Source organism: Hippocampus zosterae, chromosome 16 (assembly GCF_025434085.1).
Source record: "Hippocampus zosterae strain Florida chromosome 16, ASM2543408v3, whole genome shotgun sequence".
NCBI lineage: Eukaryota > Metazoa > Chordata > Actinopteri > Syngnathiformes > Syngnathidae > Hippocampus > Hippocampus zosterae.
In genome coordinates, this window is record NC_067466.1 from 13133983 (window position 1) to 13157668 (window position 23686).

Below are 23686 nucleotides of genomic sequence, written 5' to 3' on the forward strand. Positions count from 1 at the left end.
ACACAATAGACGGACGGCATGACTAAGTCAGCCAGTGGCTTGCTGGCAGGCAAAAATTTGGATGATTGAAAGTTTTCCATTTTTTTTTTTGCAATCTCAATCAATTGTTACGTTAATAAGTTCCATACCCATGGATGGGAACAATCGATTCGTTTTGTTGAATGTGTAGAATAGATTTGGGATTCATCAGTTGATTATGGTTAATCGTGTCTTGATGAAATCTTTTTGTAACATGTTTTGTTTGGTACTGTCAATGAAAAGTCGGGCACAAATATTGTGTCTGCTATGGGGGGGAGGCAAGTTATAACCTGACACTGCAAAATACGCAACTGGCATTGAAACAGGACTTCAAAGGAAAAAAAAAATCGATTGACATTTTCCACATCGTTAATCAAGGAAATTTGTTCAAATGCCCATCCTTCATAAAAGTTAGGAAACATCCTTCTTGTTGTTTTAAATACCTCTTCAAATAATTTAAATAGGAAAAGGAGGCCCCCCAAAAAATGCTGATGTGTTTTAACCAACTTTAGTTTACCACACATTATTTACATGTCTTGTGCCAAAAGAAAACGTCATAATTAGTTAAATGTGTGCAATGACCGATGAAAAAAAAATTGATCAAGTTGCTAATATACAAAAAGATTACAAGAGAGCTGGAATTCAAGAGCAATTTTCACAATCAAACACGTTTTAGCAGACACAGTACACAGCAGGGAGTTTGAAACCACTCAAAGAAAAATATTAAGATTTTTTTTCCCCTTTGTTTTCACAATTTGGAAACAAAGATTTCCACTGTCGATTTGAATAAACGAAGCACGCTCAAGGCAAATGAGTTTGAAATGGAAGGCACAAGACTCCACCTTGTGCTTTGTCCATCAATTTTGATAATTTAGGAACTAACGTATGTCCACCGAGTGAGCGCCATGTCAGTGACACACGGCTTGATTTTGTGGTGAAATGAGGATGTCTTTGCTAATTGCGAGACACGATGAAACAAACGGAGAGAGAAGTGAATTGGATTTTCGGTGGAAAGCAACGCACTGAAATTTTGAGGGTTTAATTTTTTTTCCAAATGTGAATTCTTCCCATTGACACGAGTGTCACTGCACATCAAAGGTGGACCTCACCTCGGTGCTGTAAATGTAAAATACTCCATTTCAGACATCCTTGAACTTTTCGTACCTTTTTAAAGGTAAACTGCGCGATCCATAAAAACCAAAAAAAAAAACTCCACCTGCTCTTGTTTTAGTCCACATCAAAACCGAATTTACAGAAATAAAACGCATCGATCACAAAATCCCTGTACAGCATGGAACGAATGCACTCTTTTCAACCCATACTCAAATTTTATATTTCTCAGGATTTTTTTTTCTCCCCCTTCTCATTATGACATACATGACTTTACTAACTTAAATACAATTTATACAGCTAGTCGACCCGAAGCCATCACGTGGAAAACAAAAGAGGCCGTCGAGTTCAGGAATATACACAAAAAGTAGATTGGTATAGCAGATTTAGAAAATGCTGTCCTAATCTTCTCAGTGGATGAAACGTCTCATCTAGCAAAATTTTTGGTGTGTACTCTCGGCTCTAAAACAGTAGCACACAACAGCCCCACTCTACGAACTACACACGTATCTGAGCAACCTTTGCTACACGAGCACCGCACAAAGCCTTCTTTCTTATCTTACACGGCTCGACATTTTAATTACAAGTCTATTTAAAGAAGGGGGGATCTTCTAAGATATTGAGTGTGGTAGATATGTATAAGTCAATGTATGTATAAGGCGCGAAACAGCACGGATCATCATTGAAAAAAAAAAGAAAAGAAAATAATCATCAAAAGACAATGCTGTGAGCTAAGCAATGGGATGATGGTCCATCCGGGTGACCATCTACAAAAGCATTTACATTGCTACTGACTGATACATGAAGGCATTGACACGAGTTCAATGGCGTCTGTATTTTTAGGCACCGTGTTGATGTGAGTGTGTGTGTGTATGTGTGTGTGTGTGTGTATTGAAGGGGGATGTGCGAGCAAAAACGAGTGGGAGTGCTCGTGGTGGTGTGTTCAGGTGTAAGAAGGGGGTGTAAGAAGCAGTCATGGTCGATATACAGATTTCCAGGGTTGAGGGCCAAAAACACGAGTGAACTTCAGCAGCGATGCCTGCTCAAAATGGCCGCCGAACCATTGGGTTTAAAGATGAAGCCAAAAAGGTGGGCAAACACAGTGGGATCCTCTTTTTCTGTGCGCTGCCTCGATCGCCGGTTGGAGACGAAGGGGGGTGGGTGGTTGGGGGGAGGGGAGGTGGGGAAAGAAGACACAAGAGGGACGGATGCCAAGGGGAGCGCCCTCTATAGTCTAGATGAAGTACTCCTTCTTTTCTTCGGCGTGCGCGTGGTTGCCCTCAGCGTTGATGATGGCCGTGTCTGCGTCGGGTGCGTCGTCTGCCCCTTTGGCCTCATTTGTCAAATACGTTCCTGGGGGGTTGGTGTGGGGGGGGGAGCAAACAAAACACTTTCAAATTCTATTTACGCCAGCGATGTACAGTTACAGGCAGAACAATTCAAGGCTGCTCTATGAGATGGAAGAATGTAGAATTTCTCTCAATGTCTGGCAGCATCTAATGGTCGAGGCCTGTGTGAGTTTTGAGAGATGCACGGTGGGGTCCACGGTGATTTTACCTTTATGCCTGGCCAGGTATCTTCCCAAAACAATGATTAAACACAATGTGACGAAGACCACCACAGCCACCACTCCCCCGATCAAAGCGTGGTCCGTGCCATGATGGTTCAAAGCGTTGGGATCTGAGGACAGACAGGAAGGACGCGACTGTCAGAAAAGAAAAAGAGCAAACACTGCGACAAAGAATGAAGTGATTTTCTTTCCAGGTTTCTTCAGGTGCTCGCTCCTTTCACAGAATCTCTCCGGGAAAAATAAACGACAGAGAGACAGAGACAGTGAGAGAGAGAGTTGCGGCCGGTAAAATGAAGGTGAAAAGACGACGACAGGGAGTAAGAAAAAAAAAAAGTGTAGTTGAATAATTCAGGAACCACCCATGGAGTCACACGAGTCCTCGAAATGCAAACCAGACTGGCAGTTGCAAAGGTACGCTAAATAAATCATCACACAGGCAGTCAAAAAAATGACAAGGGTGATTGTAGAGGTGTGAAAAAGATTGAGGATTGACAAAAAGATCTTTATGAGGGAGCTGTGAAACCAACCAAAATTTATCGCGCCTCAAACAAGTGGTCGACCAAAATGCGTGGATTTGTTTTAGAAGAACATATAGAACATGAGGGCGGAATCGAACACTGCACCTCTACACTACGAGGTCTATTTGACCACCGGACCGATGCAGGATATCGGACCTAGCGAGGAAAAATATTTTTTTGCCTTTTTATCGGAGGAGAAAAAAATTCAAATGGTCAAAAAATGTTGAAACATTTGCTTTTTTTTCTATGCTGGTCTGCCGATAAATGGCTTCATGTTGCTGAAAAAAAAAATAGGAGAACACCAAACAGTAAATATTGTATGGTTCTGTATTTTTATCTGTGTGGATAGCTATAGTGCCAACTGTTGCTTTTAGTATAAACAAAGCCCTCAGTGACAGTAAGAAATCATGGCAATGTAGATTGACATTATTACCACACATGCCGGCGGCCTGAAGAAATTATTTTTTTACCCATGGTGAGGTGGTGGGGGGCCCGGTGCTTTCAAAAATATTCTCAGACAGTAAACATACATCAGTGCCGCTTTTCCTTTCTTGTCCTCTTCCCATGTGGCCCAATCGAACAGCTGGCCCGCATGTGCTCCATAAGCCGGCCATGGTGTGAATGACCAGGCCTTCACACTTCGCCGCCTCCCAGCAGACAAACAAACACCCGCAATGACACACACACACACCGACACCCACACACACACACATACGCACAGGCACTTAGCAGGGTTTCACTGTGCTCAAGTTCTGCATGGTCAGTGAAGCAAAAAGGAAGCAATGTTCCCCCCATAGCTGTCTCTGTACCTCATTGTGGCACGACAGTGAGGACTTTTTAAGCGCCCAGACACACACAGACATGAGGATGTCACTGTGGCCTTGAAGTCCAGCCACCTGACGCATATAAAGCATGGAGCTACTGAATCACTATGGAGAATATTGCACCTAAAAATACAAGTATTGCCCAAATGCAATATTCCATATTTAATCCCGGGTATCAAAATTCCGCTTTGAGACCATTCCAGGGAGCTGCAAAATGTCACAATCATCAATATGCTTTTGTTCACCTGGGCTATATTATGTCACATAGAAATCAAAAGCAACAGGATTCTTGGTTTGACATTGAATTATTTTAAATATTGTTTGGGAAATGGGAGCGAAGAGTATGTAAGCAGGTATTTTTAGCCCCAAAAAACAACCATGTATAGATAGGCCGTTTTAGCAGAAAAAAACGACAATGTACAGTAAGGCGTTCTCAGCTGAAAATGTTAGCCCCCAAAAAAAGAGCATGTACGGTAAGGCGTTTTTTGGCCAGAAAAAAAGCCCATGTACAGTAAGGCATTTTCAGATGAAAATTTTAGCCCAAAAAACGACCATGTATAGTAAGGCGTTTTTAACGAAAAAAAACGGCCATGGATAGTAAGGCGTTTTTAACGAAAAAAACCGACCATGTATAGTAAGGCGTTTTAACGAAAAAAAACGACCATGGATAGTAAGGCGTTTTTAACGAAAAAAACCGACCATGTATAGTAAGGCATTTTTAGCCGAAATTTTTAGCTGAAAAAAACCCGACCATGTATAGTAAGGCATTTTAGCGGAAAAAACAACCATGTATAGTAAGGCATTTTTAATGAAAAAAAAACAACATGTATACTAAGGTGTTTTTGGATGAAAAAAAAGGACGACCATGTATAGTAAGGAGTGTTTATCCAAAAAAAAAAAACGACCATGTATATAGTAAGCCGTTTTTGGCCGAAAGTTTTAGCCCCAAAAAACGACCATGTATATAGTAAGGCGATTTTTGATGAAAAAACGACCATGTATAGTAAGGCGTTTTTGGCCAAAATTTTTAGCCCCCAAAAAACGACCATGTATAGTAAAAAAAGCCGTAAAAACGGCTAAAATGTTCGGCTAAAAACGCCTAACTATACATGGTCGTATATTTACGGCGAACACTTTCTTTATATGGTAGTTTTTTTCAAATAAAATCTTTGGCTGAAAATGGCTGATTCTTTTTTTTTTGGGGGGGGGGGTGTTCATCGAAAAACAGCAAACATTGTCATGAGAGAGACTTACTATATGTGCAACCTCTGCAGATGAAGGCCCCGACTTGGATTCGAACCGGCATCTTCTCACTGTTAAACTGACGCCCTAACCAGTGGACCACGGTGGCTGTGCTTGCCCAAGCTCATAAGTAATAACCCAAAAAGGGCTTAACATACCTGGTCGTTCAAAAAAAAAAGGTTGATGTGCAAACTCTGCAGATGATGGCAAAGACCTGGATTCGAACCGGCATCTTCTCACTGTTAAACTGACGCCCTAACCAGTGGACCACAGTGGCTATGATTTCCCAAGCTCATAAGTAATAACCCAAAAAGGGCTTAACATACCTGGTCGTTCAAAAAAAAAAAGGTTGATGTGCAAACTCTGCAGATGATGGCAAAGACCTGGATTCGAACCGGAATCTTCTCACTGTTAAACTGACGCCCCAACCAGTGGACCACTGTAAGTGTGCTTTCCCAGCCTCATAAGTAACAACCCAAAAAGGCCTTTACATACCTGGTCGTTCAAAAAAAAAAAAGCTTTATGTGCAAACGATGGCGGAGACCTGGATTCGAACCAGCATCTTCTCAGTGTTATACTGACGCCCTAACCAGTGGACTACGGTGGGTGTGCTTTCCCAAGCTCATAAGTAACAACCCAAAAAGGCCTTTACATACTGTACCTGGTCCCTAAAATAGCTTCACGTGCAAATGATGGCAGAGACCTGGGATTGAACCTTGCACCTCTGTGTCGGTAAGCCAAAGAACTTACCAGTCAACTACAGCAGCGCTGCGCTCCTGAAACCATAAGTGACCACCCAAAAAGGTCTTGATATACAGTACACAGCCGCTGCTTCGAAGCAACAACCCAAAAAGTTCTATATCAGTACTCGGTCATTTTTTTTCAGGTAAAAACGCCTTACTATACAGTACATGTTCGTTTTTTTCGTCAAAAAAAGGCATACTATTCACGGTCGTTTTTTTCATCAAAAAACACCTTCCTGTACATGGTCGTTTTTCTTCGTCAAAAAACGCCATACTATACATGGTCATTTTTCGGCTAAAAATTTAGTCTGAAAATGCCCTATAAATGGTCATTTTATTTTTGCTAAAAACGCCTTACTATACATGGTCGTTTTTTTTCGGCTAAAAACGCCTTACTATACATGGTCGTTTTTTTTTTTCATCAAAAAACGCCGATACATGGTCGTTTTTTGGGGCTAAAAACGGCTTACTATACATGGTCGTTTTTTTCGGCTAAAAACGCCTTACTATACATGGTCGTTTTTTTTCGGCTAAAAACGCCTTACTATACATGGTCGTTTTTTTTTTTCATCAAAAAACGCCGATACATGGTCGTTTTTTGGGGCTAAAAACGGCTTACTATACATGGTCGTTTTTTTCGGCTAAAAACGCCTTACTATACATGGTCGTTTTTTTCGTCAAAAAACGCCATACTATACATGGTCGTTTTTTTTCATCAAAAAACGCCTTTCTATACATGGTCGTTTTTTCGGCTAAAACGCCTTACTATACATGGTCGTTTTTTTTCGGATAAAAACTCCTTACTATACATGGTCATTTTTTTCATCAGAAAACGCCTTACTATACATGGTCTTTTTTTTCGGCTAAAAACGCCTTACTATACATGGTCGTTTTTTTGGTCAAAAAATGCCTTACTATACATGGTCGTTTTTTTCGTCAAAAAACGGCTTACTATACATGGTCGTTTTTTTTCGCCAAAAATTGCTTACTATACATGGTCGTTTTTTTCGGCTAAAAAACAGCTTTCTATACATGGTCGTTTTTTTCATTAAAAAACGCCTTACTATACATGATCGTTTTTTTCGACTAAAAACGCCTTACTATACATGGTCTTTTTTTCCCATCAAAAAACGCCATACTATACATGGTCATTTTTTTTCATCAGAAAATGCCTTACTATACATGGTCGTTTTTTCGGCTAAAAACGCCTTACTATACATGGTTGTTTTTTTTTCGGATAAAAATGGCATACTATACATGGTCGTTTTTTTTGTCAAAAAACGCCTTGCTATACATGGTCGTTTTTTTTTGTCAAAAAACGCCATACTATACATGGTAATTTTTTTTCATCAGAAAACGCCTTACTATACATGGTCGTTTTTTTTCGGCTAAAACGCCTTACTATATGGTCGTTTTTTTGGTCAAAAAACGCCTTACTATACATGGTCGGTTTTTTTTCATCAAAAAACGGCGATACATGGTCATTTTTTTGGGCTAAAAACGCCTTACTATACATGGTCTTTTTTTCCATCATAAAACGCCATACTATACATGGTCATTTTTTTTCATCAGAAAATGCCTTACTATACATGGTCGTTTTTTCGGCTAAAAACGCCTTACTATACATGGTTGTTTTTTTTTCGGATAAAAATGGCATACTATACATGGTCGTTTTTTTCATCAGAAAACGCCTTACTATACATGGTCGTTTTTTTCGGCTAAAACGCCTTACGATATGGTCGTTCTTTTGGTCAAAAAACGCCTTACTATACATGGTCGTTTTTTTTTCATCAAAAAACGCCGATACATGGTCATTTTTTTGGGCTAAAAACGCCTTACTATACATGGTCTTTTTTTCGGCTAAAAACGCCTTAGTATACATGGTCATTTTTTTGGTGAAAAAAACGCCTTACTATATACATGGTCGTTTTTTGGGGCTAAAAATTTCGGCCCAAAACGCCTTACTGTACATGGTCGTATTTTTTGGCTAAAAAAGCCTTACTATACATGGTCGTTTTTTTCATCAATGGTCGTGCAAGTTGGAAAACAGAAGAAAGCCAAAATGGAAGCTTCTGGATCTCCATGGCTCCACATCACATGAAGGGCACATACGTTCTCTGCGATTTCATACGAGAGCGCAGCAGAGCAAACTTCTCCTTCAATATTTATGGCGCTCTCCTTGTCGCCTGGCCATGTTGAATAAATCAAAGACCCTCACAGCTTGTGTGACTCACTGACTCCACCAAAAAAGTGTTCCTCCCCAAGCCGCCAGCTCGGTCCTCATCTGACGGCGTTTCCTTGCTCCTGTGACACAGTTCGCAGCCAGTTCGCTGGAATAACTGCAGAAGAAACCCCGTTGGTGCTGCAGTAGCACCTATTTGTTCTTTGATTACAATTACGGCTGACCTTTAAACTTACAAAGGAATCAATCGCTCCGCCGTGCCTTGGTTCTTGCTGGGTGCATGGTCCATTTCATTTAAATGAATAAATAAATAAAACACATCTACAAAGTGCCTTTGGTGTTCTCATCACTCAGTCATCGAGAAACCCCTAAGACTTATTCACAAACAATACAATCCAATGCGATGTTTCTTTCGACGCATTCCCTTCAATTTATGTCCCACACACTGCTCTGCTAACTACAATTCAGATTAATTAGCGTTTTAATTATGCTAATATCAATTATATCGATTGCTACAAACCACTTTCGGATATGCCGACGACTTGTGCTCAACAGTACCGTCTCCTTGCTCAGAGAAGATTCCACCATGTGCTCACGAAATGCTAACAATCGCCAAAATGTCCACCCTGTCAGCAAAGCTCACCGATTGTGCTTGCATGTACGTATTCTGCTTGTGGTTAATCAATTAAAAAAACTGATCGCTTGACCAATCTGCACTCTCAAACTGATTGTGATATTGACTCAGGCGCCAGCAACTACGGCATCTGAGAACACCATTTGAAGACCCAACATGATGTACACCCTCCCAATCTAATGAGCCGTGTCGAAAATCCCGCCTTGACAGAGATAAGGCTCGTCGAATACATCGCTGACAGAGTCAAATAATGATAGAAAAACGGCACATTTTTCACTTGACCTTGAAGCGACAATATAAAACACACTTTTACAAGATTTCCAATGTTTTTATCTACACAAGGTGCTTTGCGGCACATCTGATGTTGTGTTTAAAAGTCACCTCGCAGGATTGCGCTCAAAACGTGAGTCGCTACTAATGTCTGATTTCATTTGGAAGTTGCGTATTGCAGCAGTTAATAATCAGAGAGAAAGTATTCCAAAGTGCCCGCAGACCCCACTAGTTCAGTAAGTCAATGAAGCCCAACTTTTTGGGCTTAGACTGGTTGAGCTTCACCTCATCAATGTCGACTTCTGCAGCCAAGATGGAGGAGTCCCTTTGGGCTGCGGCAGAAGGACAAAAAAAAAAAAGACAAGCGTCTAACATTTGGAAAAAGGCAACACATGCGACGCTAAGAATCGTCGAAATGTCGTTACTGAGACGTGTGTGCATTTTTACTTTATTTGTGTGTGTGTGTGTGTGTGTGTGTGTGTGTGTGTCCTTGCGGATTATTGCTTGGTGTCTCTGAGAGGATTAATTAGATTCTGAAAACAAATTACTCCTTCTAATCATTCAATAAAGTCCCTCACATGGTCGCGGACACGCTCTTGAATATTCAAGCAGCAAGACTCCCTCCCTTCCTGTCCTGCTTAAACAATGAAAATGAAGTTATAATCAGAGTGAGATAATTAATCATATGAATTCATTAAGGCGAATGCGAGAATCAATCGATCATGGCGTCTGAGGTATTCGGCCGAGTCGATAACCTCAGCCAAACAGCCAGAAGAAGCGACCAGAAGTTGAGCGCGGCACCTGCGCTAACTCATTGACAACTTTAGCCTTTTTTTGGTGTCCCTAACAACTTCTGTCCGAACTGTGTGAGTGGGATGGTTCGCAACTAACTGAGTTAAATGACAAACCCGCAGAGGGACACGTCAAAAACCACATTTGAGAGAGTTAAAAGTTAAATGAACATAATTTTTATTCTTTACTCCATTCTTTATTTTTTACGTAATGCTTATTATGCAATCATTTAATTGTAACATGTATTTGTTACATATTTTGATGCATTTTTATGCTTAAGAAAACATTTATGTCTGAATTTTAGGGGGGCTTGGAACGGATTAGGGCATTTACATAGAAAACATGTCTCAACTTACAAAATTTTCTAGTTAAGACATTTCTTCCAGAACCAATAAATTTCCTAAGTAGAGGTACCACTGTATCCTTTGGAGGGATGAGTGAGGAAATAAAGCTTCATTGACAAATAAAACGCAGTCCGTCAAGTGTTTGAATAAGTAGAGAAGGGCTTTATTATATGTAATTCCACGCACGAGCCTCGAGATCTAATGATTTCTCTCCCCCGTGTTCTACGCTTACTTGCAAATTGTTGCTATATTTCTTCCCCCGAAGACAGTTAATGTGACAGCTCATCAATAAGCTGGCTCAGCAATAAGCGCGAAGACCTTTGCATTATGTTTTAATTCGCCCTGCGCCACTCGCCATTTTGTGGGGCAGCGAACGGACAGAAGACTGTCGCGGCTGTTCAACATTTGACCCCTTTTGGAGCCTTTGAGGGCGCCGCGACTGGAACATAATCCTTTTGGTTTCAACACATCACCCACTATAGCAGCGGCCGCAAGGAGAAAATGTTATTTCTGCTCATCGCGCGTCCTAACCCTGCGCTAACGTTAGATCGATAGCAATGGAATAAAGGGGTTCGAAATCCCCCTGAGGAATGAAAATTGTCCTTTCACTTATTGAGTTTTCGCAACAGGTTTCTCCCTCGTCTGAAGCAGATTGAACAGGAGCGCCTGCAGAGCACACGGGGCACTTTTTTTTTGTGTCCTTCATGCTCAAAGTTGGGAAATAAAATCAAAACTGCTTGCTCTGCTTTTTCTTTGAAAGGTTAGCAATGGTGGCTTGCTTGAAGGTGCGACGGGTGCGCGGGTCAAGAGTACGTCCTTATGCGGTACAGGAAAGCACGTTCTGTTAATGCTGCTCTTAGTTTTTTATCGGATTGCTGTATATTTTTGTCAGTAAAGGGGCTTCCACTCATATATTGACTGTAATCATGACGTTACTGCTACGTTAGCGTAGGTAAGTGATTAGATACAGCTTATATACAAATGGTTTTTCTTTATCTGATATCTACTGAACTTATTTTTTTCCACTTTCACTTCTATTCAATTTAATCTCTTCTTCTTTGGGTTTCATTATTTCCAAAACTTTTGTAACCTTTATTTAAGTCAGACTATTTTGCAAGGTAGATTTCACAATCAAGTACGAGAATCATGAATATTTCATTGTCGGGAAAAGACCCCCTTCCATCTTTAAATGCAGACAGTGCAAGCCCTCAAGGAACAGACCCCAGAGGAAAGTTGGTAATTAAACCGCCGCTCGTTCCAAGTCTTCAGACAATCCACATTGCATCCTGAACACATGCAGGCTTGAGATAAAGATCGCCTTGCCACAACCGCAGCAACCCATTATCGATCCACCACCTTTGACCCTTCTAGTGGACAACACGAAGAAACCAATTCATAGCCCCAAGAGAAAAAAAAAAGAGGACAAACTTTGCCAATTTGCTGCTGTAATTCACCTCTGACTGTCTGTATGTAAGGGGATGCACATGCGACATCTTGGAAAGAGCTAACTTCAAAGCCTCTTCAAGCTTTATTTCCAAAATTTTGATTTTTCAAGCAGCGCATTATTATTACATTATTATGACTCTGACGTAACATAATCAGGTGTCCACCCGCTTCCTCGTATCACTTGGGACAATTTCAGTACATATCTCCAGTTATAGTACAACCATTGTTTGTGTCGAGGCCGCCGATGCAGTCCCCCCCCCCCCCCTCCCTTCTTTTATTCTTCATTCTTCTGAGGTATAAAGTCGGTGAAGATAACTTTAAGTGTGGACGTGCCTTCTTTCATTATTTCTGCTCCTCCACAGGCAGAGACACGGGCCATGAATAATTGCTGTCCTCTCCGAGGCAGCCCCCCACCACCCCCCCCGTTCTTAGCACCGGTATCAGGCAACAGCGGTTGGCCAAAGGAATAGCGAGCGTGAGGAGTGAACAGTAAATATTTCAAAGAAAGCCGTGTTGCGCATGATTACTAATTTCATCTTGGCAAGGTCACAGCTAATTTGCAAAGCCACGGAGAAGAAGACGGCAGAGAGGTAAAGCGGCCACGCGGAGCGGAGGATGTGTTTATGTACACACTCGGATGACATTGCACAGACCTTTGGTGCTTAGCGAAAGACGTATTATTGCCATTAAGGCTGACCGGGCGCACCCTCCAGCGCTTAATCAATACAGTGAATCACAGGCTACACTTCAGGCATCAGTCAGAAGTCATCCACCACAGATTAGGAATCTTTATCTTTGCTGTGAAGCTACACCCCTGAGGTCAACAACCGTCACGAGGCGTGGGGGAGCTAATTAGACTATTTATTCGAACCATCAAGTCAGCTACATCAAATATTTATTGGCTAATATTCCGGCAAGACTGAATAAATGCCACCATTCGAGATGTGACTCCACTGATCCAACTCATAGTTGGATTGAAGCCATATTGGCTGTATTAGGACTAACCGTGTACATATTTTCAAGCGGACCATTTTTAAAGCCATTCTCATTATAGTGGGAGAAAGAGTGTGTGGATTTGTTGCATGGGTATTTCCCTCTTGCACGACATTCTTTTGGTAGTTTTAGTAAGCTTTTTATTTCCTCGCTTTGTTTTTAAAAGCATTTAGCTCTTTTGTTTGTAAATGTGCTTTTAATGAATGTGAAGCACATTGAGTTAGCTTGTGTTTGAAATGCGCTAAATAGATGACGCTGCCTTGCATTGCCTCGCAGTGGAAAGGTTCAGCTCTGCTCTTATTTCTCCCACGCTGCAAAAACATGCGTGCCGGGTAATTGAGGAATCTCAAATGTTGAGTTTGAATGGTTGTTTCTCTTTGTGTGCTCTCGGGACTGGTGACCAATCTAAAAGCGTACAACGCCAGTTGCACAAAGACTGATTCTTAGTTTGGCCCAGAGATAGCAATTTAATCGCAACAAAAATCATGATCACAGTCTTGTACATTCCGCAGGAATTGTGGGTCCATATTCTATTGTTAGGCTGAGGAGAAATAAAAGCAACACATCACCACAGTTTCTTTCTCAAAGTGATAAATATGATAACGTAGAACAAAAGTGTTGGATAACATGCACAGTTCCAATGAGTAAGTCAAGAAAATTCCGCAAAAAATTACTGCCAGTTCTTGTGTTAAATATTACAGAAGCGGCCACATTTTGTTTCTTCCTTCATCACTGGCGTTGTTGTCAAGGCATTCCTTGTTTTAGGCCTGCAATTTGAGTTGTTTGGCACTTTCCAAGCAAAAGCGAGACTTTTCATGTGGCGTCTGTTCACTTTTTACCGACGTCTTGCTGTGAGACTGGATGACTTGTGTTGGCAGCAAATGCCAAAAATTATTTCTAAGATGTGATTCCAAACCAGGGATATTCATCTCCGAATCTTCATAAATTAAACACTACCAAGTCCATTAGGCGTATATTTATAACAACATACACCCACCTCGACTAGAAATGTGATATAGCGAATGCTAGCTTGGTATGCGCTAACTAGCATTTTTTTTCGCCACCTTTTGTTTTTTTTTGTTTGTTTGTTTGTTTATTGAACATAAAACATATACAGTAATAATTGGGTTGATAAAGAGTAGCAAGGTGTCAAAAAGTGAAGCGTGGAATGGATGAAACAGATCGTCGGGTGTATTATATGCTAATATTCCGCCTTACGAGCTACGACGTTAGACCGACCACGCGCCTTCAGCTCAGGCGGACAACTTTATTAAAAAGACAAAACGTCACGGGGCGGGAAGCGGCTCTGTGCGTGTTTGCTTTCAACTAGAACCCGTGGAAAGAGCTGGTAATAAATCAAGAAGACACATGAAACCAGATAGCGGAGCATCCCGCGACTGGGGACGCATTGAAGGAGTCTGATATCCAGATTCCCTCGCGATACGCAGAGAAGCTGCACCCCTCTTGTGTGTCAGCAGAACACAAATAGACATCAGAAGCTGATGGGGAATATGGAACGTCGAGCGGAAGCCTAGAGAGATGTCGCGTGCGGTGGAGAGTAAAGCCAATGACATTGAAAGAAGAGGTTGGAAAGGGAAAAAAAAGGCCGCCGCAGAAAGCAAGGCACTGGGGAGGATCGCCCGCAAATGATGGTTTCAACTTTGAGACTTTGAGGGTCAGCTAACTCATCTGCATATCGCTTAACGCAGCACCTCAGTTTTAAATTGACACGTCAATCCAACGAGACGTCTGGTGTGGCCATATCAGATGCGGCGCTGTGTCAGCGTTATCGTCGTGTGGGTGGAGGAACAGAATCACAAGCGGAACCGTTCCGTTCAGAGCCTTCTTCTGGTTTGTCTATATTATCGGTTTGCATATTTATCAAGCGTCCAGACGACTGCGCACCCATCGTTCTGTCCGATGCTCCATAAGAACCATTAGCTAGACGTCAACCAACCGTGGCATATTCCAGCAAGTTTTATGACATTTGTTGTATTTTGATGAAGAAAGTTGTCATGAGGGCGGCCCGGTAGTCCAGTGGTTAGCACATCAGCTTCACAGTGCAGAGGTACCGGGTTCGATTCCAGCTCCGGCCTCCCTGTGTGGAGTTTGCATGTTCTCCCCGGGCCTGCGTGGGTTTTCTCCGGGTGCTCCGGTTTCCTCCCACATTCCAAAAACATGCGTGGCAGGCTGATTGAACACTCTAAATTGTCCCTAGATGTGAGTGTGAGTGCGAATGGTTGTTCGTTTCTCTGTGCCCTGCGATTGGCTGGCAACTGATTCAGGGTGTCCCCCGCCTACTGCCCGAAGACAGCTGGGATAGGCTCCAGCACCCCCCGCGACCCTAGTGAGGATCAAGCGGCTCGGAAGATGAATGGAAGGTGAGTTGTCATGAGCCCACAGTTGCCGTCTGTGCATTATTGGACATACTCTGGCGATGAAGCTTCACATTGTGTCACACTGCCTTTGTTCTTCGCTGCTAATATGAAGACGGTCTCAATATGTTAGCTTGTGGCTAAAGTTGCACAAGTTAGCTAGCTTTCACTGCCCATGAGTGATCTGCGGCGTCTTGTTTGGCATGCATCGTAACTATCCGTCCATCCGTTTTCTGATCCGATTGTCCTCATAAGGGTCATGGGCAACAGCACCACAATTTAGGGACAATTTAGAGAGTTCCATTAGCCTGCCATGCATGTTTTTGGAATGCGGGAGCAAACCGGAGTACCCGGAGAAAACCCACACAGGAGAACATGCAAACTCCACTCAGGAAGGGCGGAGCTGGGATCGAACCCTGCACCTCTTCACTGTGACGCCGATGCGCTAACCAGTCAACCACCATGCCGCCCTACATTCCAACTATCTAGCAGGTATTTTTGCTCATTTTTAAAACTGTTTGAGCAATGTGACCCATGATTAAGTCATGTTTTTTCAATATTACAGACGTAACGCGGGAGCACTACGTCTGTGACAGTTGGCGTTCTCCGTGGTAAAACTTCATTTAAAAATTCAGACGACGCATTTTTCATAATGGATTTGCTCTTCCATTTCCATTTGGAACATGGCCCAAGAAGCCTGTGAAAAATGGGACAAGGAACTTTTGTCTATTAGTTCCTCTAAGTGCTTTGTTCAACATCAGACTGGCACTTAAGTGGTCTGCCAACCACGACGGCCAAACAATAATCCCCAGATTCCCCCTATCGGGAAACATCTTGTCCAACTAGCGTCTTATTACTCCCAACAACCTCGTTGAGCTGCATCATGCCAACTCCTCCACCATAACGTTGAAGGGTTCAACAAAAGTCCTTCATTTCTTCCTTGTATCACTCGACAATATCCCCACCGCAGTGTGTGAAAGTAGTTCTCATCCGGCGATTGCATCTTTCTGGCGTCTGCGGGCTCGTTGGTTGTCACCGTGATGGACGCGAGAAACTTTTTCTGACTCCAATCTTGGAAGGGCTCTTCGCACTACGGAGGGCTGAAACATGGTTAACTCAAATATGAGGCTGTCGGCCTTGCGGAGGATTAAAGCGACGCATGGAGACACGACCGTGACCTCTCCACACTGGATTCTATGGTACCGGCTGAGAATATTTAATTACTAGTCCAACATTTATGGCTTGAGCCTTATTTTCGTACAAATTTAAGAGGATTGCATACCATTATTATTCATTCATTCATTCATCTTCCTAACCGCTTGATCCTCACTAGGGTCGCGGGGGGTGCTGGAGCCTATCCCAGCTGTCTCCGGGCAGTAGGCGGGGGACACCCTGAATCGGTTGCCAGCCAATCGCAGGGCACACAGAGACGAACAACCATTCGCACTCACACTCACACCTAGGGACAATTTAGAGTGTTCAATAAGCCTGCCACGCATGTTTTTGGAATGTGGGAGGAAACCGGAGCACCCGGAGAAAACCCACGCAGGCCCGGGGAGAACATGCAAACTCCACACAGGGAGGCCGGAGCTGGAATCGAACCCGGTACCTCTGCACTGTGAAGCCGACGTGCTAACCACTGGACTACCGGGCCGCCTTACATTTATTATTTTCTTTTGAATTCCGACCACATGTCACGAACATGTGCACCATCGCGGTGCTTTCATAGTCCACAATCCTGTGGACACCGGAACGGTTCAATCTATAATGATTATCCTACACGTCATCAACCTTTGCGGCAATGGTAGACACTTAAAAAAAGGTGACATCAGCATTTTGTGTTCCCTCTCATAATCTTCAAATCCCCTTTAAAGATGACAGCCCATTCCTCATAACACAAATCATTCAACTTTAATGTGAGAGGACTGTAGATCAACGGCACTCCGTAAAAGTTTGAGTTACTATTTAAGAAAGAAAAAAAAAAAGGGTTCTTTTCAAGTGTGAAAGGTTTCCCTGGATTGAGCACAGCATTAGGAGTCACGATGAGTCATCTCTGGGGGGCAGACATTTGCGGTTGCACATGACATTTACTTCTTTGAGCTTTCATGACACGGGACTACTGAAGTCTTCGGGAATGTCAAGGGGGACATTGGATTTTAAACAGCTGTACTCAGACTGAATACAATAAGCGAGAGGAAGCATCTTGAAGGGTCGGGGGCAAAAAAAACTCCCAGTAAGTTTCTTCAATTATTAATTTTTGAACATGGAGGTGTGAGAGGGCGAAGAAATAAGCACACACAACAGTTAAGGGAAGACTAGCGTGAGATGCCCAAATATGGCGAGGAGGTTGGAAGGAAGCGGTTGGTTGGTGGTACTGTACCTCGATTTCCAGTGACTGCGGGGTCTGAAGCGAGGGTGCCTATTAGAGCGGTGGAGTCTGGGGGGATGGGATGGAAGGGGGGTGTGGTGGATGGAGGCAGGGTGGTGGGTTCTTCTGGAAGGGGGTGGACATACAAACATTTACAAAGGACAAACAATAACTTGGGGGGGGGGGGGTGACGGATTGAAAAAGGGAGAAATTAGATATGGCGGCGAGTGGTTACAGCAAAGCATGACATAGCAATGGGGAAAACAAAAACATTGGTTAAAAAAAAACAAGCAAAAATGTATATACTAATTTATTCAGCAATGAAGCAAATGCTAACGTATATCATGTGGATAAAAATCGCCCGCCAGAAATCTCGCAGCCGGAGCGTCTTGTGTTGCGTTTTCATCACGGTAGACCTTAATCACCTGGATAGATAAGATAAAATAGGGAAGCCGGCTTGTTTGGTTTTGGTCTTTCTGCACTTACTCCAAGTCTGCAGAACTACGAACACGGTCATAAATAAAAAAGTAAATTTTTTATTAGAGGACTTATTTTCGGAAATTGACTGGAGGGAGTATCAGAGTCTCCAGTAGTCTTTAATAGCCACACAAAGTCACTAGATTTGTGGTTATTTGATTTTTTTTAATAGTTGCTCGAGGGAAGAACGATTGGATCCACTACAAATAATACCGAATACATTTTTTACATGAAATGCAATAAAACATATTAGAATAAATGAAAATATCTTATCCGGAGGTTCTACTGAATTAGAAATCCGGCTGGTGGAAGTGAAGCACAACCACGGGAAGAGAGCGTGGGAGTGGTTTGATGTCACAATGATGAGGGGAGCAGCAACATTTAACCATACAACCATACAAAACAAACAAACAAACAAACAAACAAATAAACAAACAAAAATACTTAACATAAAGAGTGACAGTTTATCATGTTATCAGGTTACAACATTTTCGTCGCGGGCTACATTTTTTCCCTTGGAGGGGCATTTTGACTGAAATCATATAAAGAAGTCAAGAATAACAGTTTGTTCAAATATTGTTGAAGTTACTGTAATGAGGTGTTTAACAATTTGGTACATATTTTAGCAAGCATCACGTAAGTTGCCGTGCTTGATTTGCTTTCGCAGGCCACATAAAATGATGTGGCGGGCCAGATCTGGCCCCTGGACCTTGACTTTGACACCTGTGGGTTACAGTGCACAAGAAAGGGTAAAAAAAAATCCAGAATCAAAAGAAATATCAAAAACAACAACAACGGTAGCCCGAGTCACGGCTGGAAGACTTTCTTTAAGGTTTTTTCCTCAAAGGCGATGGTCAAATACTAAGGGGACAAAGGTATCGGCGGTGAAACATTGTTTGACAAAGTTAATGAGGTGACACCGCCAACCTTGTTTGTGTCACTCTGGTTTTTATGGCATCGTGGAGGCTTTTTAATTGGCCGTGCGTCAGCCTCGGCGAGATGCACAAAACAGTTTCCAAGTCAAAGTGCCTCCTTGCTGCAGAGGAACCATTAAAAAGGTATTTCCCAAGAATTGTGGCAGCAATCGCAAAAGGCTAAAAGGTGTGCTAATCACTAATGAATGCCGGGGACAAAGCGGGTGCCATTTTCAAAGAACGAGTCATGAATCTCCATCGGGCTCTTTAACTCTCTTGGGCCTCGGGTTGCTCTTCTCTGTGGTGTTGAGTTTGTCAGTTTGAAACATCGTTTTCTGGAAGGTCACCGTTTATTTTATGCCGTTACATTTCCATGACATTTTTAAAGGTATGCTAGGCTCCAAGTCATGGAATGACGCGCGCTAATTGAATCTCACCAGAAATATGGACCTATTCTTTGTAGAGGGCGAGACCGAGAACTTTGTCTCTTCTTTTCAAAATATTTCATGACTGCAATTTTTAATAATCAATTCATTTGTGGATCCCCCCGCCCTCCCGCCCGATTAATTAAGTACGGAAATAAACATCTTTTAATGTGTATCCTTTTTTCATAAAAATAGGACCGGATTTCAAATTGACAAGCATAAGTGATGATGACTCTGTAACTGATTTGGTCAGGAAAAAGGCAAAACATGTTGATTGCTATTTTTCAAAGTAACAGCGGATAGTTGCAAATGTCACATTGTGATGAAACACAAAGATAATAATCTGCTTTCATGGTGGACTACACAAATTGGCGTATAATTACGGTTGAGTGGCGGGAATTAAATGTTTCTGCACAACAAATCATTATCATAATAGCGGTAGATTTATCGTTGTACCGCTAAAATATTGGCTCATGTTGTTCATTAATGTCATGCCGCTGACTGCTTCACTGCATCCTTAGTTTTGGTGCAGCAGAAACACTTTTGGATGAATTATGGATAAAATGGAAAAAATATTGCCACAATATTGCAATTGTTCGTTCACAAACATGATCGTCTCCATCCGAATTATCGTGAGAACACCGTTCGTTATCAGACCATCAAACGCGACACTTCATCGAGGGTTAAAGGGTTTAGCCAATTAACTCATTCACTCCCAAAGACGTTTTTAAACGTCTTTTCAGACTTGGTGCAAAATTGGCCGGTACTGAATGAGTTAAAATAGATTTCTCATCAATCAAAAGTTCAACATGGATGTGCACAGACGCGAGTGATCTCATTCATCTGTGTTGAGAATACGTTTGGAGCAATACGTTGCTTCTTTCAACCAAAGTTTGAAGCCGAAACCCACAATACCTATATTTCTCATGTCTGACAAAAAAAAAAAGAAAAAAAAACTGTTTCCATTCACATCACACCGGCCGCGAGTCCGACCTGAAGCAGACACTTCATGAACTATTGATGGCAACCTTGCTTCCTAACTTCGCACGGCCTCGCTATTATTTGACCAAAGAATATTGAATATCATGCTGAGTGCAAAACGCCCCGCTGGATGGGAGTCGTAATAATAAAGCAATATTTATTGTTCCACTTGGGGAAATTCCCTTTCTGCCTTGTTGTCCCTCAACTGCTTCACACACCGCCGTCCTCAAACAAAAGGAGCATAGACTTAATTCGGAGAGACGCAGGAAAACGGGAGGGAGAGCTATCTGTTTTCCCTGACACTGATTCACTTCTTCCTCCACCTCCTCTGGCGTTACTCGCGATGACTTATCCTCCGCGGTGGCATGACTGACAACGCGGCACTAAATTCCACACACACACACAAACACACACCCTCGCTCCTCCCCTCACCGTGTGCACGCATGAGGAATATCTGGGACGCGGGTTTATTTAAAGAAAGACGTTGGTGGTATTAGTGCCACCTGAGGCCCTGTGAGCCGCGTTACCACTAATCACTCACACTGCTGATACACGTGCACAGCGGGAGGCTCGAAAACCACTTGCGCTTCACTTTGGTGCTTGCTTTTATGGCTGATCGTACATGTCTTGCACGGTTGACACGCAAGATCATTTCAGGCCAAAGTGTATATTTTGATTGGATGCTTTCAGGCATTTTCTTTTGGAGCGGCAATTGGTCAAGAGTACCGAACAATGAATGTATTGTACATTGTCGACCGGGCTGACTTGCCATTCGTTCCCCGGTGGAAAACGTTTCTGTTTTGTGACTATGGTTGATCTAATTTCACCCTGGAGAACCCACGTGGTCAAATTTGGCCCCTATAAATTCTGCTACTCAAATTTGACCCTTAAATCCCAAAGGGTCAAATTTGGCCCTAATCCTAAATTAGGATTAAAGCATTAACTATTTGAAAAAAAACAAAACATATATTTTGGTGTTCTGTGAACATATAGCAGTCATTTAATGTAAAATTCATCATTTTCCGAAGAAGAAAAGGGTTCTTGGGTTCTCCAGGGTTAAAAAAGAAACCCCCCATTTACATATCATGTTAAATGACTAAATTATTCCAAATTCAAAGTCCAGTATGAACTCCAAAATGAAACCGGGATTAAACGGTAACGGACTGTTCAACTGTTCCAAAAATCCAAGGACTCCTTCAACAAACATGATGTTCCGCTCCGTTGCCGAAAGATATTAGAACTCCCTAAGACGCACGCATACGTGTGAATTTTTCCCCCCGCGGGACTCACCGTACACGTAGAGTACATATTCAGCACTACTGGTCCCGAGGTGGTTGGTGGCCTCGCAGCGGTACGTGCCGTTGTCCGTCTTGTTCAGTGATGTGAATATCAGCTCCCGACCCTCCACAATCACTCTACCCAGGTCCGAAAGTTCCACGCCGTCTTTCGTCCACATCACAGGATCTGGTCTGGAAAGAGAAGCAAACGTGATCCATTTGGAAAGACACTTCATGAGATACTCGTGCATAACGTAGACTTTTGTGGAACGGAATTTCAAATACACGTGAGGAAGTGCAGATCTAAAAAAAATACAATAGAATAAAGTCATCAGCAGTAAAAAATGTGTTGCATTCACCCAATTTTGGAGCAAAAAAGAAGAAGCAGAAAACAAGATTCTTCGATAACAGACCAACAACAATCAAAATAGTGGTAGTAATAGTAGTATTTAGTAGCGTGTGTGTACATGCGTGCATGCCATGCATGTTTTTATACACATACAAATGAAACACAAGTGACTTACGAAGGGTTTCCTTGGGACACACAGTCCAGCTTTAGGTACTGACCCTCCTGAGGGACTGCGAGAGAGTGCACGATCTCCACCCGAGGAGCATCTAAGACGAACACACACACAAAGTTATGAGGGTCAAATGAAGGAATTCGTCCAGGACGCTCATTTGTTCACATCAAGCGTTTAGGTTCATACTCACAGTGCACCTCCAGCACTTCGGTGGTCTGCTGTGGCGACTGCAAGAGTGCCTCGTGGTCCACTTTGCAAGTGTATGCCACCCCGTCATCATTTCTGTCCACGCGCAGCTGCAGCGAGCTGCGCACTGTGAAAGTCTTCCCGCTAGCGTTCACCTCCTTGGCACCTGCGTCAAAAGCGTCGCAACAGCGTCAGCGATGCGGCGCTGAGGCACATCAACATGTTGTGCTTTACGGTTTGCGATTACGCAAACACCGCAGGCATCTTTATCGCACCGCACAGATCTGAAATCAAACTGCGAGCGGCACCGACATGTGATCTGAACGCGGATATCCATCGTCTTCTGTTAATGTAATTAGATCAAGTCAAATTGAGCTGGTTGGGGAGATGCGATAAGCTGTTAATGCAAGAATGATTCTATCATGCTTCGATCAGGCTGGGACGAGAGCTTTTAGCTTAATCTACAAACATGAGCATCCATCTCCAATCCAGCCAAAATGACCATAAAGTGAACTCCCATCTATTGCCATTTTTTTATCTTCCTGCAAAAACTATCTGCAGCTATTTCTATTTTGTGCTTTTCCCATAACGCCCCAAAACACCAAAAGATGCAACAAAGCCCATTAGAGAACTAGTAATTGCTGTCATGGAAGTATGCTGACACGTTACATTTTGACTAAGAGACTCAAATATTTCCATGTGAGGAAAGAGCGCCAAGTTGCGGAGTATCTTCGCTCTCCTACATGCACACGCCTTTGCACATTATTTATTTATTGTAGCGTCCGGTGAAGTATGTATATATACTGAGTTTAGCTATTCATGGTTATAATCTTACCCAACCCACACCCCTCCCCTAGGAAAAAAAAAAACGTGTGCTACTTGCGTATTCTGAGCACAGTCAAGGGAACACCAGCCTCCCTAGTGCAGGACACCTTTTGTTTGCTTCTCCTAAAGACACTGTTTATTCTCCCCATGCTTCCCTACTGTGTGCTCATCTGCTCCACTTTCCAAATCATCCCACCAGACTCCCATGCCTCACACCTCTCTCTCTCTCTCTCTCTTTTCTCTCCTCCGCCCTGTCAATCAACAATTCTGCTCCGTCACTTCCCTAAACCAAGCCAATGAGCTGGTCTCCCACTTGAGAGGAATGACTGACAGCTCTGCAGCGTTGGCAGCATTCTTCCATAGAGGTGGTGAAAACAGGGGGAAAAAAAAACGGCTGGATGAAAAGATAAACTTGAAAAATGGAAAATAAGTAAATAGATAATACTACTGGCATAGAGGTCACAACATGACGAAACCCTTGCACAATTTAATGAGATGAAGGAGACGCCGGATAAAGACTGCAGCAATATGGGCGGCAATTTTATCAATGTATTAAAGCTGAACATCATGACATTTATGTTGACAAAATTTATAATGGCAGCATGTGGGACATGTGGTTTGCACATCTGTCCCTTAACGCTGACGTTCGGG

The 23686-nt window shown here is 42.6% G+C and overlaps 1 protein-coding gene across 3 annotated transcripts in view; it reads right to left on the minus strand.

The window, feature by feature from the left end:
* Positions 1-1376: 1376 nt before the first annotated feature.
* The window catches only part of cadm2a (cell adhesion molecule 2a), a 145120-nt gene continuing 122810 nt past the window's right edge, over positions 1377-23686 (minus strand). For 2 of the 3 annotated variants that reach the window (XM_052046874.1, XM_052046873.1), the window contains 6 exons: positions 22215-22376; positions 22028-22118; positions 21517-21695; positions 17442-17555; positions 2686-2808; positions 1377-2481 (listed from right to left, as the gene is read on the minus strand). In XM_052046874.1, the coding sequence (XP_051902834.1) occupies positions 2363-2481; positions 2686-2808; positions 17442-17555; positions 21517-21695; positions 22028-22118; positions 22215-22376 (788 nt within the window). In that variant the 3' untranslated portion in view covers positions 1377-2362. The remainder of the gene's footprint in view (positions 2482-2685; positions 2809-17441; positions 17556-21516; positions 21696-22027; positions 22119-22214; positions 22377-23686) is intronic. The other variant, XM_052046875.1, reaches the window with a different exon arrangement.